This window comes from Centroberyx affinis, unplaced genomic scaffold, assembly GCF_046629955.1.
Source record: "Centroberyx affinis isolate AG114_WGS23_722 - 3 ecotype Tasmania unplaced genomic scaffold, CSIRO-AGI_Caff_v1 ptg000082l_1, whole genome shotgun sequence".
NCBI classification, from domain to species: Eukaryota; Metazoa; Chordata; class Actinopteri; order Beryciformes; family Berycidae; genus Centroberyx; species Centroberyx affinis.
In genome coordinates, this window is record NW_027278790.1 from 294,453 (window position 1) to 307,400 (window position 12,948).

Here is a 12,948-nt window from a genome sequence, read left to right on the forward strand (position 1 = left end):
TAGCTACGGATATGGATTTAAAGCTTTTCAGTTTCCTTCGTTCTGGTTCCATAACAACAGAATGTGATTTTTTTGTCGAGAACTAAAGGTCAAGCAATACAATTTCTCTCTTTCTCTCTCTCTCTCTCTATCTCTCTCACACTCTCTCTCTCTCACGCTCTCTCTCTCTCTCTCTCTCTCTCTCTCTCTCTCTCTCTCTCTCTCTCTCTCTCTCTCTCTCACACACACACACACACACACAGGTGCCTCCAAAGCTTGTTTCATCTCATCCCATGTAATAAATCGCTTATGAATTCTGGTATTTCTCTCTCTCTTCCACCTTTTCCTCCTCTCTTTCTTACTCCTCCTCCTTTCTACTCTCTCCTCCCTCCATCACTCTTCCACCTCACTTCCTAAAAACAGGAAATTATCCTAGACACTGATTTTCTCAATTCAATTCAATGTGCTTTATTGGCATGAAAGTACAAAGACAATATTGCCAAAGCATCAAGATGAATATCAGTCTAGGTGTGCGTGTGTGTGTGTGAGTCAGTGCCTGGACAGAGGAGGATCTGGGTTGCTGCGTTTTCTGGTTTTCACTCTCTCTCTCTCTCTCTCTCTCCCGCTCTCTCTCTCTCTCTCTCCCTCCAGGAGCTGGAGGTTGGTCTCCTCTCTCCTCAGACAGGTATCAGTGGTTGGAGGTGGACCTGGGTGGGCGGATCCGAATCACCGCCGTCGCCACGCAGGGTCGCTACGGCAGCTCTGATTGGCTGACGGGCTACCTGCTGATGTTCAGCGACACGGGACACAACTGGAAACAGTACCGACAGGAAGACAGTATAGGGGTGAGTCTGCTGGAGTAAACAGTACCAACACAGTACCATTAAAACAATACCAGGAGGAAGACAGTATAGGTTAAAGTTAAAGCAGTACCATTGAAAACAGTACCACCAGGTAGTCAGAACAGGGTCTATTGTATTAAACAGAGTATGAAAACAGTACCACCTTAGGTACTGTTACATAAGGCACATAGGTATCAGATATTGTGGGTATGTTACACAGCAATAGAGCTAAAAACTGAACCACTCAAGTTCTTGACTTATATTAATTGGAGATAAAGCTCGTCTTCCGGGACTATCACAGTCATGTAGTGTCTGCAGGGAGCCGTCCAGCCTGCAGACATAAACACAGTCATCAGGAGCCTTCCACTCTTCATTAATAATGGATGGAGCGATGAGAGGAAGTTGGGCAGAGCTGCTGACTGGACGGAGCGGCTGCCAGACACCGATGGAGACGGAGAGGCGGCCGAGCGTCGCTCCGCCAGCTGAGACCGTGCGGTGCGGTCTGACACTAACATCCATGAGAGAATCCCTCCATGTGTCGGAGGAGGCAAAGTCACAGCTGTGGCCGCTTTTCTCTGTGTCTGAAACCCTCTCTGCCTTTTCTTTTTTACTTCTTCAAAATGTTTTTTTATTGCGTGTCTTCTTTAATAGTCAGTATATAGGGGAGAGTGACAAGGAGATGACATACAGTGTTGGTCATGGTAGAAACAGTGCATACTTTTGCCCACTTAGCGATGAGTGTCTTTTCCTTCCCAAAGGAGAACTGGCTGCTCTCCTTTAAAGTTGCACTTGGCAATTTCACATGTGAAATTGCCAAGTGCAGCAAATAACAGCAAATAGCAAATGCAGCAAATAGCAACAAAAACAGCAAATAGCAGCAAAAGACAACTATTTGAAATTTAAGGATGTCAATAACCATAAATTATGTAAAATGACGTCAGTAAACTGCACACAGTACATTAATGTTTACCCAACTGGAGGGAGGAAAAAAGATCTAATGTTGGTGGAGCGCTGCTCACTGCTGTTTAGGAGACAGTTTGGATTTGTGGAGATGATTTCCCACCAGTGTCCATAACCGACACCAGAATTTCATTCGGGAAATACAGTGAATCTACAGAGTTTCAATTATTGGAGATGGGATGCTTTGCTCTGTCAGACCCACTTTCTGGTTTAGACTGATAAGAAAGGTGTATTTTTATATAACGTTGCTGTCTGGTGAAAATTTGTCCAATGTCCAATTTTGGTTAGATTAGATTAGATTAGATGGACTTTATTATCCCGAACGAAATGTGTCTACACAACAGCGCCTGCTGTTTAAAATACACATTAAAATACACATAAATACATATAATCTTCTACAATTGCATTTGCCGGTCCATAAAACATAACTACATACCTACTGCATACATCCAATACATACATGCATGTCTATATACATCCTACTTACATTCATAAATTGGCATATGTTTGGGATTAGTTGTTGTTTAGAGCTTTGACTGACAGAGGGACAAAGGAGTGCTTGTGATTTTCATGTTTTGGCATCAAGTGAAGGATTGCATGCTCTTCTGTAGGTTGAGAATCTTTTCAAAACTCATTAGATAAACACAAAAATGCATGGTCATTCATGCAGACATTTTGGAGATTCAAGGCGATGCAAACAGCGATGAACATCTTGAATAGTGCAGCTTTAACCAGAACTGCTGTCATAAAGTTAGGAAGCTAAGTTGGCCTGTATAGGTCTCAGTTCAATTTAATGGAGAAGCAGTCAGCTGGGCAGCAGAGGCAGTCAGGCTTCACCTCCTCCTTCCTGCAGACACAACACTTCCCTTCAGTGTTTTGTGTCGTGTCGGACCTGTTCTTGTCCTCGTGTGGCTGTGGGACACGGTTTGGTTCACAGCCTCTGGAATACTAAGTAGTTTTGGTCTTGTTTGTGTCGGAAGCAAACACAACGCCTACATCCTGCCGGCAAAGTGAGCCGCTGCCAAATATGTTTGGGCGCCTCACCTGCTCGCTTCCACTGGATCTAACTCCAACACAACAAACAGAAAAACACAGTAAACTTTGCCAGTGTGGGCATGGACTCTTATCCAGGGTGAAAACACATTAGTTACAGCAGCGGTGCAGAAGAAGAGCCGCTGATTAGAAGCTGAGGAGAGGAATCCAGCTAATCTCAGTACTGAGGCTCGTCACTGACTCCTCGCAGCTTAAAAACGTGTTGATTTGACGCTCTGCATCAACCGAGCTGAAGCCGAGGCTCATTTCAAAGTGCTGCTGAACTTCCATGTATTAGTCAGCTCAGCTTAGCGGGTCGGTCGGAGAAGAAAGTTGATGTCAGAGCCGCTGGATCAGTCTCAACGTCTGGTGGAGGAGAAGAAGAGCAGGGAAGGACGACTGTTTTTCCTCTTTCTGTCTCTTTCTGTCTCACTCTCTCATCGTTCTCCTTTTTATTCTCTCTTTCTATCTGTTTCTTCTCAGCTTAGAGCGCTGAAGAGCAGGGAAGGAGGACAACTCTGTCTTCTATTTTTCTTTCTGTCTCTTCTCAACTTAGAGGGCCAAGGATGAGGGGAGGAATAACACAACTCTCACTCTGTTTTCTCTTTATTCTCTCTTTCTGTCTCTCCTTTCATCTTAAAGCCTGAGGATGCGGGGAAGTGTTACTCTCATCTTCTCTTCATTCTGTCTTTCTTTCTATCTCTCTCCACTCAGCTTAAGGGGTGAGGATGAGGGAATGAGTGTTACTCTCATTTTTCCTCTCCCTTTATTTCCTCTTTTCTACTTTTCTCTCTCTATCTTTTTGATTCTCTCTACTGTCTCTCTGTCCACCATTCCCTCTTCCTCTTCCTCTCTTGTTGCCTCTTACCTTTTCTCTCTCTGCCCATGCACTGTTAATCTATCTCTCTCTCTCTCTCTCTCTCTCTCTCACTCTCTGTTGAAGGATTTCTAACAGTAAATGAGATGCAGCTCTGTCCTCAGCCTCCTCAGCAGGAAACGCAGCACTTTGTTTCTCAGCATCAGCCGCTTTCACTCTATTAGATTATCACACAACCACACACACACACACACACACACACACACGCAATGTCACAGACAAATTGTTCACACAGACACATTTGGCATGTTTATACAGGCACTATAACACACACCGTTGAACACACATACATGAACACACATACCGTTGAACACACATACATGCACATACTGTAGACATACACATACATGTACACATACACATATACATGCACATATGCACATACACATGCATGTACAAAGTACACATTCCTATACACGCACACAAGCACATCCATACACTTGTACATATACATGTATATACACATACAGTACACAGACACATATATATACATACACATGCACATACACATGCGTACGTAAGGGATAATGCCCGACGAGGTGTCTCCGCGGAGGAGACCATGCCTCCCCGTCGTCCATTAATTCCTGATAATGGACAGCTCGAAGGGCATTATCCCGATTATATCATGGTCACTTGCCAAAGAAAGAAAATTAAGACCATTAATTTATATTTTGTGATTTTGTAATCAAAATCTAAAGTTTTTCACAAGCCGTAACTCAGTTTCCATGGTAACACCTGACGGTTTGACTAATACCTGGAACAATCATTACCGTCCCATAAGGTTCTTATGCAATGGAAACATTGTTCACTACTCCAGTAAATAGGATGAACCATAGATACGACTTGGCAACGGGAGATATTTCTAGTCCGCTCAGCTCATAGTACCCTTTGGCTCAGCTATGAGCCAGAAAGCTAATGTTATGCTAGCAACATTCAAAGTCAATAACATTGCGTACAGTTGACAAACAGTAAATATAATTTGACAGTATGTTTAACAACAAGACTAGCTAGCTATCCAGCCATGTCATTGTCCCCAAATCAATATCAAGATTTTCACGAACATACAAATTGTAAACGGAGGCTTTGACTGCGTCCCTGTTGCTATGGTTACTCATTTTAGATACAGGCTGATGCTACGTAGCTAGCGCATTAATTTAGAACGGTGAACAGACATTTTCACTGGAACTACTTAGTAGGTGTCCATTATCAGGAATTAATGGACACCCTGCAACCAATCAGAATCGAGTATTCACCCAGACCATGGTATAAATATACATATACACATACACACACACAAACACACACACACACACTTATGCATAGCGTTGTCAGTGAAAACTGACAACAACACTATGCGTATCTCCACAATGTCAGATTTCAGAAGCTAAGACAAGCGGCCATGTTTTTATCTTGTCAATCATGTATTCAGGGTTTCAAAGAGTTTCATCTGACCAAGAGTCATTGAACTTTCTCATGAATCCATTACAAGGTTTTCACCCGACAGCGATGATATCCTCATCTCTCAGTCAAACACAAGGCGTCATTTCAGGAGATCCAGCTCCGCTCTCTGAAGACTACAGAGGAATTAATAAGTTAATTATGTGTTTAAGCTTTATGCTGCAGTGGGAGCGCCAGTTAACCTGCGTGTCAACTTCAAAGGAAGGATGTAATTAGGATTGATAGACAGATGGGAGAGAGAGGAAGAGAGATGGAGAGGGGGAGAGAGAGAGAGAGAGAGAGAGATAGAGACCGACCCATCAGGCATTCAGCCCAGACAGAAAGAGACTGACATTACGTTCAATTCCCTCTTCATGCTCCAAATTTTTAGGAGGTTAATGAGTGAAAATCTCCACAGAGCAACAGCAAATATGTAAATCAGCAATAGCTCCAACTCGCTCATTTCCCATCTGATCGAGGAAACACGGCTCTTTCTACCCAGCACCCAGTAGCTGTTGCCCTCTAGGAATGAAGTGTAACTTCAATAAGAAGGTAGAGGGGAACAAGTTGACTCAGCTTGATTTTACACCAATAAACAAAATAGACTCCATATTCATGTCTGCTGGATAGATAGATAGATAGATAGATAGATAGATAGATAGATAGATAGATAGATAGATGGATGGATGGATAGATAGATAGATAGATAGATAGATAGATAGACAGACAGACAGACAGACAGACAGACAGAGTGTTAACATGTTTCTATGTGTCTGTGTGTTCCAGGTCTTTCCAGGTAACAGTAATGCAGACAGAGTGTTAACATGTTTCTATGTGTCTGTGTGCTCCAGGTCTTTCCAGGTAACAGTAATGCAGACAGATAGAGTGTTAACATGTTTCTATGTGTCTGTGTGTTCCAGGTCTTTCCAGGTAACAGTAATGCAGACAGTGTGGTTCAGTACAAGCTGCAGCAGCCGGTGATCGCTCGCTTCCTCCGCCTCATTCCTCTGGACTGGAATCCCAGCGGGCGGATCGGACTCAGACTAGAGACCTACGGCTGTCCTTACAGTAAGTCCTGTCTTCATCACCGGCCTCGCTCGGCCTCGCTGGACCTCGCTCCAGGCTTTTCTTCCAGATTCAAGACTGAGGCTTCCACTGCTGCTGGGATCACTTGGAAAGATGCTGAAGGCGCTTGTGGCCTTTTATCAGTTCAGTTTGTTATTGTGCTATAAGGGAAATTTGTTTTGCAGACAGGGTTGAAATTACAAACATAACAAATCACTGCATCTTATACAATATAGACAAAACTTCAGTTGACAAGAGCAGAGAGGGAATCAGCAGCTCGATGCAGTGCAAGTTTTTAAGCTACAACATTTAATTTACAAATTCAACAGTGTAATTGCAGTGGGGATAAATGAGTCTCTGGTTCATTTACTCTGGAGATTAGAGCTCTAAAGGGCATCAGCTCAAACTGCTCTCTAAGGAAGGGACCAGGTCCTGTCTCATGATGAGTGAGATTAGAGGGTTAGAGAGCCATAATTTGGGGTTTAACGCTGGCTTTTCGGTCTCCTGGCTCGCTTTAAAGCGGAGTACATCGCCATGGGAACACAACGGTGTCAGCTAACCTGCTCCGGAGCACGGCATGCTCAGTATATCGGATCCAAAAGCCAAAGAAATGGCTTCCCTACTCCTAGAGGATCTTTGGGACTTTTTTTAAGTAACCTTTATTGCAAAAATTCCATTTGCAAAACCCAATGAACAAAAACATTACATTCAAATTAATGAGACAAGAAAATAAAAGAACTGCACAGGGGGAAACTATTGCATTAACAGATAAGTAAGAAGGGCTGTTTGCAGGGCGACAGTGTTTAGAGACCAGCAGAAGAACCACTTTGCTAAACCTGATGATTTATTATATCAGATATAATGAATGTTTGTAGTGTTTCCGGCCATTTCCAGGCCCACTCTGGCTGTAAGAGGGCTTCTATTAAATAGCAAGTAGCTTACATTAGTTGACTATAGTTATAAATAATGAATGAAATTTACTGTTGCATATTAAGTGAGCTGAAATTCTTTCGTAGGATTCCAGAGAGTGATTGATGCAGTAGATTGCTTTGTGAATAGAAAATCTTTTCATCACCTCAATGTGACGGCACAATATTGTGTCAATGAAAAATATTCCTGCTGTGCCTTAATGATGAGGCGGTGATAAGCCTATTTACTTACACGTTTACACTATCTGTAATTTTCCTACAGCAATCCTCTCTAGCTTTTGGTAGCAACAACAGTGTTACCTTTTGCTGTAGCAATGTTTTTGTATTGCTCAAATTCTAGAATTATAATGCTTACTGCTTTGGATCTGTCTGGTCTGTCTGATAACTAGGATTGACAATGGTTGGTTTTGTGAAGCCACCTATACCCTGACTATGTTGAACTTGGTTTGTGAGACAGACCCCTGGGTACAGGGTAATGATGTTGTTTGTGTGTGTGTGTGTGTGTGTGTGTGTACTTACTTAAGTCACTTTCAGGGACACACACCAGACTTAAGACCAGTTGATTGGGGACGGCTTGTGCAATTGGGGACAAAAGCCGTGTCCCCAGTTGGTAACAAGCTGATTTCTGGGTCAGTGTTTGTGTGTGTATGTGTGTGTGTGTGTGTGTGTGTGTGTGCGTGTGTGTGCGTGTGTGTGCGTGTGTGTGCGTGCATGTGTCCAGGGACTTTCTCCTTTATCTTGTGGATGAGTTGAACTTGGTTTCCAGACTGTTTCCACCACTACCCTCTGCAGTGAGACATACTGATATACATGTTGACGTCAATGAATACTTTCTTTTATCGCCTTTTAATTTTTTCATATTTCACAATGCATACACAATATCACCGCAGGTATCAAAATAACCTTCACACTGCATCACACTATTTTTATTTTAAGCATAAAATATGCTGTTGTTAGTTTAATTTGTTCATACTCTGCTTTTACAACGGAACTAAACAAATCACATGTCACATCTATTCTTACCTGTTCAATTTATTCGTGGGTTTTTCATAATAGACCACAGACACTAAGAAACTTAGCAAAGGCTTACTGGCAACATTTTTTTGTCACACCTTCTATATTTTCATCTTTCACAGCTGATTTACACTGTCACCTTGTTATCACAACAGTGAAGACAAACGCGTATCACACTTTTTTTAATTAAACATATTGTAAGTTGAAATCATTCACTTCCTTTTTTCATACTTCACAACTTCACAACTTTGACTGCTGGCATTAACACTGTGAAAAAGTACATGCATCATAATTTTCTTATTTTAGCCATAAAACCTATAGAGTTATCAGTTTGATTTGTTCACTTTCTGCTCTGACAGTGGAAATCAACACATATCACACCTCTTCTTCTTTTAGTCATAAAAACATGTTGTGCTGTCAGTTTAATTTGCTCAGTGTTGTTTTCCTCTCCACTCTTGTCAGAAGAGTTTAGGATGAGCGTCTCTCACACACATTACACCTTCACTGAATATGACTCCTCTTCATCTGCCTCTGCTCTTCATGACTGAAGAAGATTCAAAAGGTGAAATCAATACAGATCATATCTTTCACCTGGAATCACCTGATCAGTCTACTTCATTGTTTTCTCTCCATATTTATTAGTGTGTATTATATTGTCCCCTATGCCAAAACATAAACACAGGAATTAGGAATTAGAGCCACTCATATACCTGTGTGTGCATATGTTCAAAGATATTTACCAAACTGCTATAGCTTTGCAGTTGTGTCACAAATCTCTGATCAGCCACATCTGGTGCATCTGGTGCCATCACGGTCCACTGGAGAACTGGATGTGCGTAAATAATTGCTAAATATAGTCTAGAAAAAGAGAGATACCTGAAAAAGATTGCTGTAATGTGGGTGCAGATCAATTCAGTAACGTTATAAGGAAAAGTTAATAGTCTGATAAGTTTAAGTTGTTTCCAACTGTAGGTCTTATGATGGGCTGAGATTATTTCACTTGCTTTCAGTGCAAATACAGATCATTATTTTAAGATGTTGTTGCCTGTGTCTGGAATTGAAATATGATTTGAATATGAGACTAAATGACTTGCCTAGTTGGAATTTTTTTTGCAGTGAGAGCAGACTGTCTAGTGGCAGATGCAATGGTACCATAGAAAACTAGTCAAAGCACAGTGTGTGTCATGATGATGTTGGACTGCATTGAACTGAAAACACTCATGGTGCTCACCACAAGGCTGCCGGTGCCTGTGGAAGGTGTTTTATGTACAATTTACTTAGTAGTAGTAGAGCAAGCATTAGCCAACATGCACTTTAAAAGTAGGTAGGTAGCAGCACAAGGCAACAAGTACTTTAAAATGAATGTAGCAGCACAAAGCACTTTCAAATCACAAAGCATATTCCTATCAACTGTGTTGACATGGCAATAAAGTATTGAATTACAATTTACAATTTCCCATTTGGCAGACGCTTTTATCCAAAGCGACGTACATATGAGATTTTAATACAACACAAGCAAGGATCTAGACAGGAGAGAACAATGAGAGTAAGTGTCATAAAGCTAAGTTCTGGTCCGACAGGACATAGGTGCTACGAGGCAGTGCATAGAGGCGATGCATAGAGGCGATGCATCGAGTTTTTTTTATTTTTTTAGATTACACAGTCCATCAGGTGAGAAGGTGTTCGCTAAAGATGTGCCGAAAACCAGAGAAAACAGTGAGGAAATATGAGGATTGGTTCTGCTTTGGTCTGTCAGTGTTATCTTCACCTCAGTATCTATTCTGTCTGGATTTCTCTCTTACCGCTTGTACTGGAGTCCAGAATATTCTCTTCTTGTTTATTTTCCATCAGTCCACCAAGTGGAGAGATGATTTATGATGAAACCATTTTGTTGCATCCCATAATAGCATGTTTGCTGTTGTCCCCTCTGGAAGAAGATGGATTAGGAGAAATATTCAAATGACTTGTTTTTGATAAATAGCCGCTGGCGGTTTGGAAATATTCTCAAGTTATCTAAGGACACAAGAAAACACTTTTGTGTGATATAATGTGTGACTGTTACATGCCTGTGATTTAGTGAAAACACACTGGTAACACACCTACATGTGTGTAGGTGTGCAAGTATACACAAATGTAGCTAACACACACACTGCTAACACACATACAGTAACACACACACTCTCTTGAATTGACTTACGTGATAAACTGTACAGTATATGAGAACCAAAAGTGTAGTGTAGCATGTACAGCAGAGTCCTGGCAGGTAAACCAGATGGAGAAACAGAGAGAATGGAAGACTTCACCAGAATGGACTGATATATTAAAAGTTCTCAGCTTCACACATTGAGGTCGACTTAGAGCCTCCGACTCTCGACCTGCTGCTCTGCAATCATCAGCAGGAACAACAGAATGTACTAATGCACTGGTTGAAGTGGCTTGGAGTGTGTGTGTGTGTGTGTGTGTATGTGTGTGTGCAGTATATGTGTGTGTGGCTTTGCATTAGGGAGTCAAAGGCTTGCTAAGCTCATTAAAAAACGTTCAGTCAGAGGAATTAGTTGTCCAGCTGAAAAGGAAATTGATGCTGCTACTCTTTTCAAATTCTCTTTTCAAGTTTAGTAGTGTTTTAGTTTGCAGTCTTCACCTCACCTCACCACTCCTGACCTGACCTCACCTCACCTCACCTCTCCTCACCCCTCCTCACCTCTCTTCACCTCTCCTCACCTCTCCCCACCCCTCCTCACCTCTCTTCACCCCTCCTCACCTCTCTTCACCTCTCCCCACCCCTCCTCACCTCTCTTCACCCCTCCTCACCTCTCCTCACCCCTCCTCACCTCTCCCCACCCCTCCTCTCCTCTCTTCACCCCTCCTCACCTCTCCTCACCCCTCCTCTCCTCTCCTCACCTCTCCTCACCCCTCCTCTCCTCTCCTCACCCCTCCTCACCTCTTCTCACCTCGGCCCTCTGCTCCTCTCCTCTTCCCAAATCCCCGACCGGAGCTAAGGTGCTGCTGCTACTTATTGATGTAACGGTCTAAACAGAATACAGATTCCGTCCACGCTGAGAGGTTTCTCGCTCAATATCAGTTCAACAAACAAGTTCTGATGCAACCAGAATATCGATAGCCTGGATGTGGGTGAGTGTGTGTGTGTGTGTTGGTGGAGGCGCAGAGGTAATTTAAGGACCAACATTGTTTAAATCTCAATAATATTTAGCAACACAGACAACACAGTCTCACAACATTTTGGGCAAAATGGCCACAAATTCTGAAAAGCAGATTACTTGTTGTGGACACAAATAATCTCAAGATTACTTCCTCTAACATTAAAGGATTATATGACAAATAGCACAAATTGAACACAGCATTTTCATGTGCTTGTCACGTGAAACAGTTAGCTAACAGTTAAGTTTAGGCAAGGAAAACAACTGCAGTTAAGGTTAGGGTGAAGGTTAGGTTTTGGTCCTGGCTAAATAAGCAAAACTTTCACTGGGGCAGTGGTGGCCTAAAGGGTAGAGAAGCAAGCTTGTGACCGGAAGGTCGTCGGTTCAGTCCCCCAGACCGGCAGGATAAATCTGGGTGGGGAAAGTGAAAAGCAGTGCTTGTCCCTCCCTCATTACCACCACTGAGCCCTTGAGCAAGGCCCTTAACCCCAACCGCTCCAGTGGAGCTGCTCAGTGGCCAGCAGATCAGACTGTGGTTGTACTGGTCAGCTTCCAGGTGTGAATGTGATCAGGGCGTTCCTCAAAAAGAGAGTATTGCTTTCAGTGAAACTCTCCCTGAATAAATAAAGAAAAAATAAATTAAAATTTCGCTCATGGTAGAAGTCGACAATTGAAACTAACATGTTAACATGAATTTGAGTATTTCATTGTGTTGTTTGACTTCAGTAGCATACTGTAACATGCTGACTTTATAACTGTATTGTTTAACACCAAAAGTATTTTCTGATCTTTATTTCCCATGTTGTTTAGATCTGTGTTTCTGACTCCACAGTAAAGTGCATCATTCTTATTTGACCACCATCCCTCTGTTGTGTTTTTCAGCCTCTGATGTGGCGAGCTTCGACGGCGGCAGCAGCGGTCTGCTCTACAGGTTGAGTCCCGGGCCAAGGCAGACGACCAGACAGATCGTCTCTCTGAAGTTTAAAACCCTGAGGAATTCTGGGATACTGCTGCATGCAGAGGGACAGGCAGGACTCAGCCTCACTCTGGAGTTAGAGAGAGGGAAGCTGCTGCTGCTGCTCAGACAAGGTACAACACATAATAGATACTGATATCTACTGATAGATACTGATATCTACTGATAGATACTGATATCTACTAATAGGTACTGCTATCTACTAGTAGAGACTGACATCTAAATACAGATATCTACTAATAAGTGCTGATATATACTGATATATACAGATATCTAGTAATAGATACTGATATCTACTAATAGATACTGATATCTACTGATAGATACTGATATCTACTAATAGGTACTGACAGGTACCAGACTGATATGTCCTGAAACGATCTGGTACCATCTTCAGATATTTATTATAAACTTATCACTGATATCACCATAAAGACACTTGCACTATCTCTCAATACATGCTGTTACTCCTAATTGTCACAAACAAAAAAGATTAGAGACCACGCATGATTCAAATACCCAAAAAAGTAAAGTATGGGATGTAAAAGTGAGTGGTGAATGCTCTGCTGTCACATATATTTTGGATTTGTGGATAATGTTCAGTATGCAGACATCTCCTGCTAAAATGATAATGTGTCACAGAAGCACATCTCTGACTGGGAACATCATCTCCATCTGT

At 42.2% G+C, this 12,948-nt stretch overlaps 1 protein-coding gene across 1 annotated transcript in view; it reads left to right on the top strand.

Moving 5' to 3' along the window:
- The first annotated feature begins 752 nt into the window (after nt 1-752).
- LOC139646061 (contactin-associated protein-like 4) overlaps nt 753-12,948 on the top strand; it is a 65,274-nt gene continuing 53,078 nt past the window's right edge. The window contains exons 1-3 of the mRNA XM_071521966.1: nt 753-824; nt 6,048-6,195; nt 12,176-12,382. Coding sequence (XP_071378067.1) covers nt 768-824; nt 6,048-6,195; nt 12,176-12,382 — 412 coding nt within the window. The 5' untranslated portion in view covers nt 753-767. The remainder of the gene's footprint in view (nt 825-6,047; nt 6,196-12,175; nt 12,383-12,948) is intronic.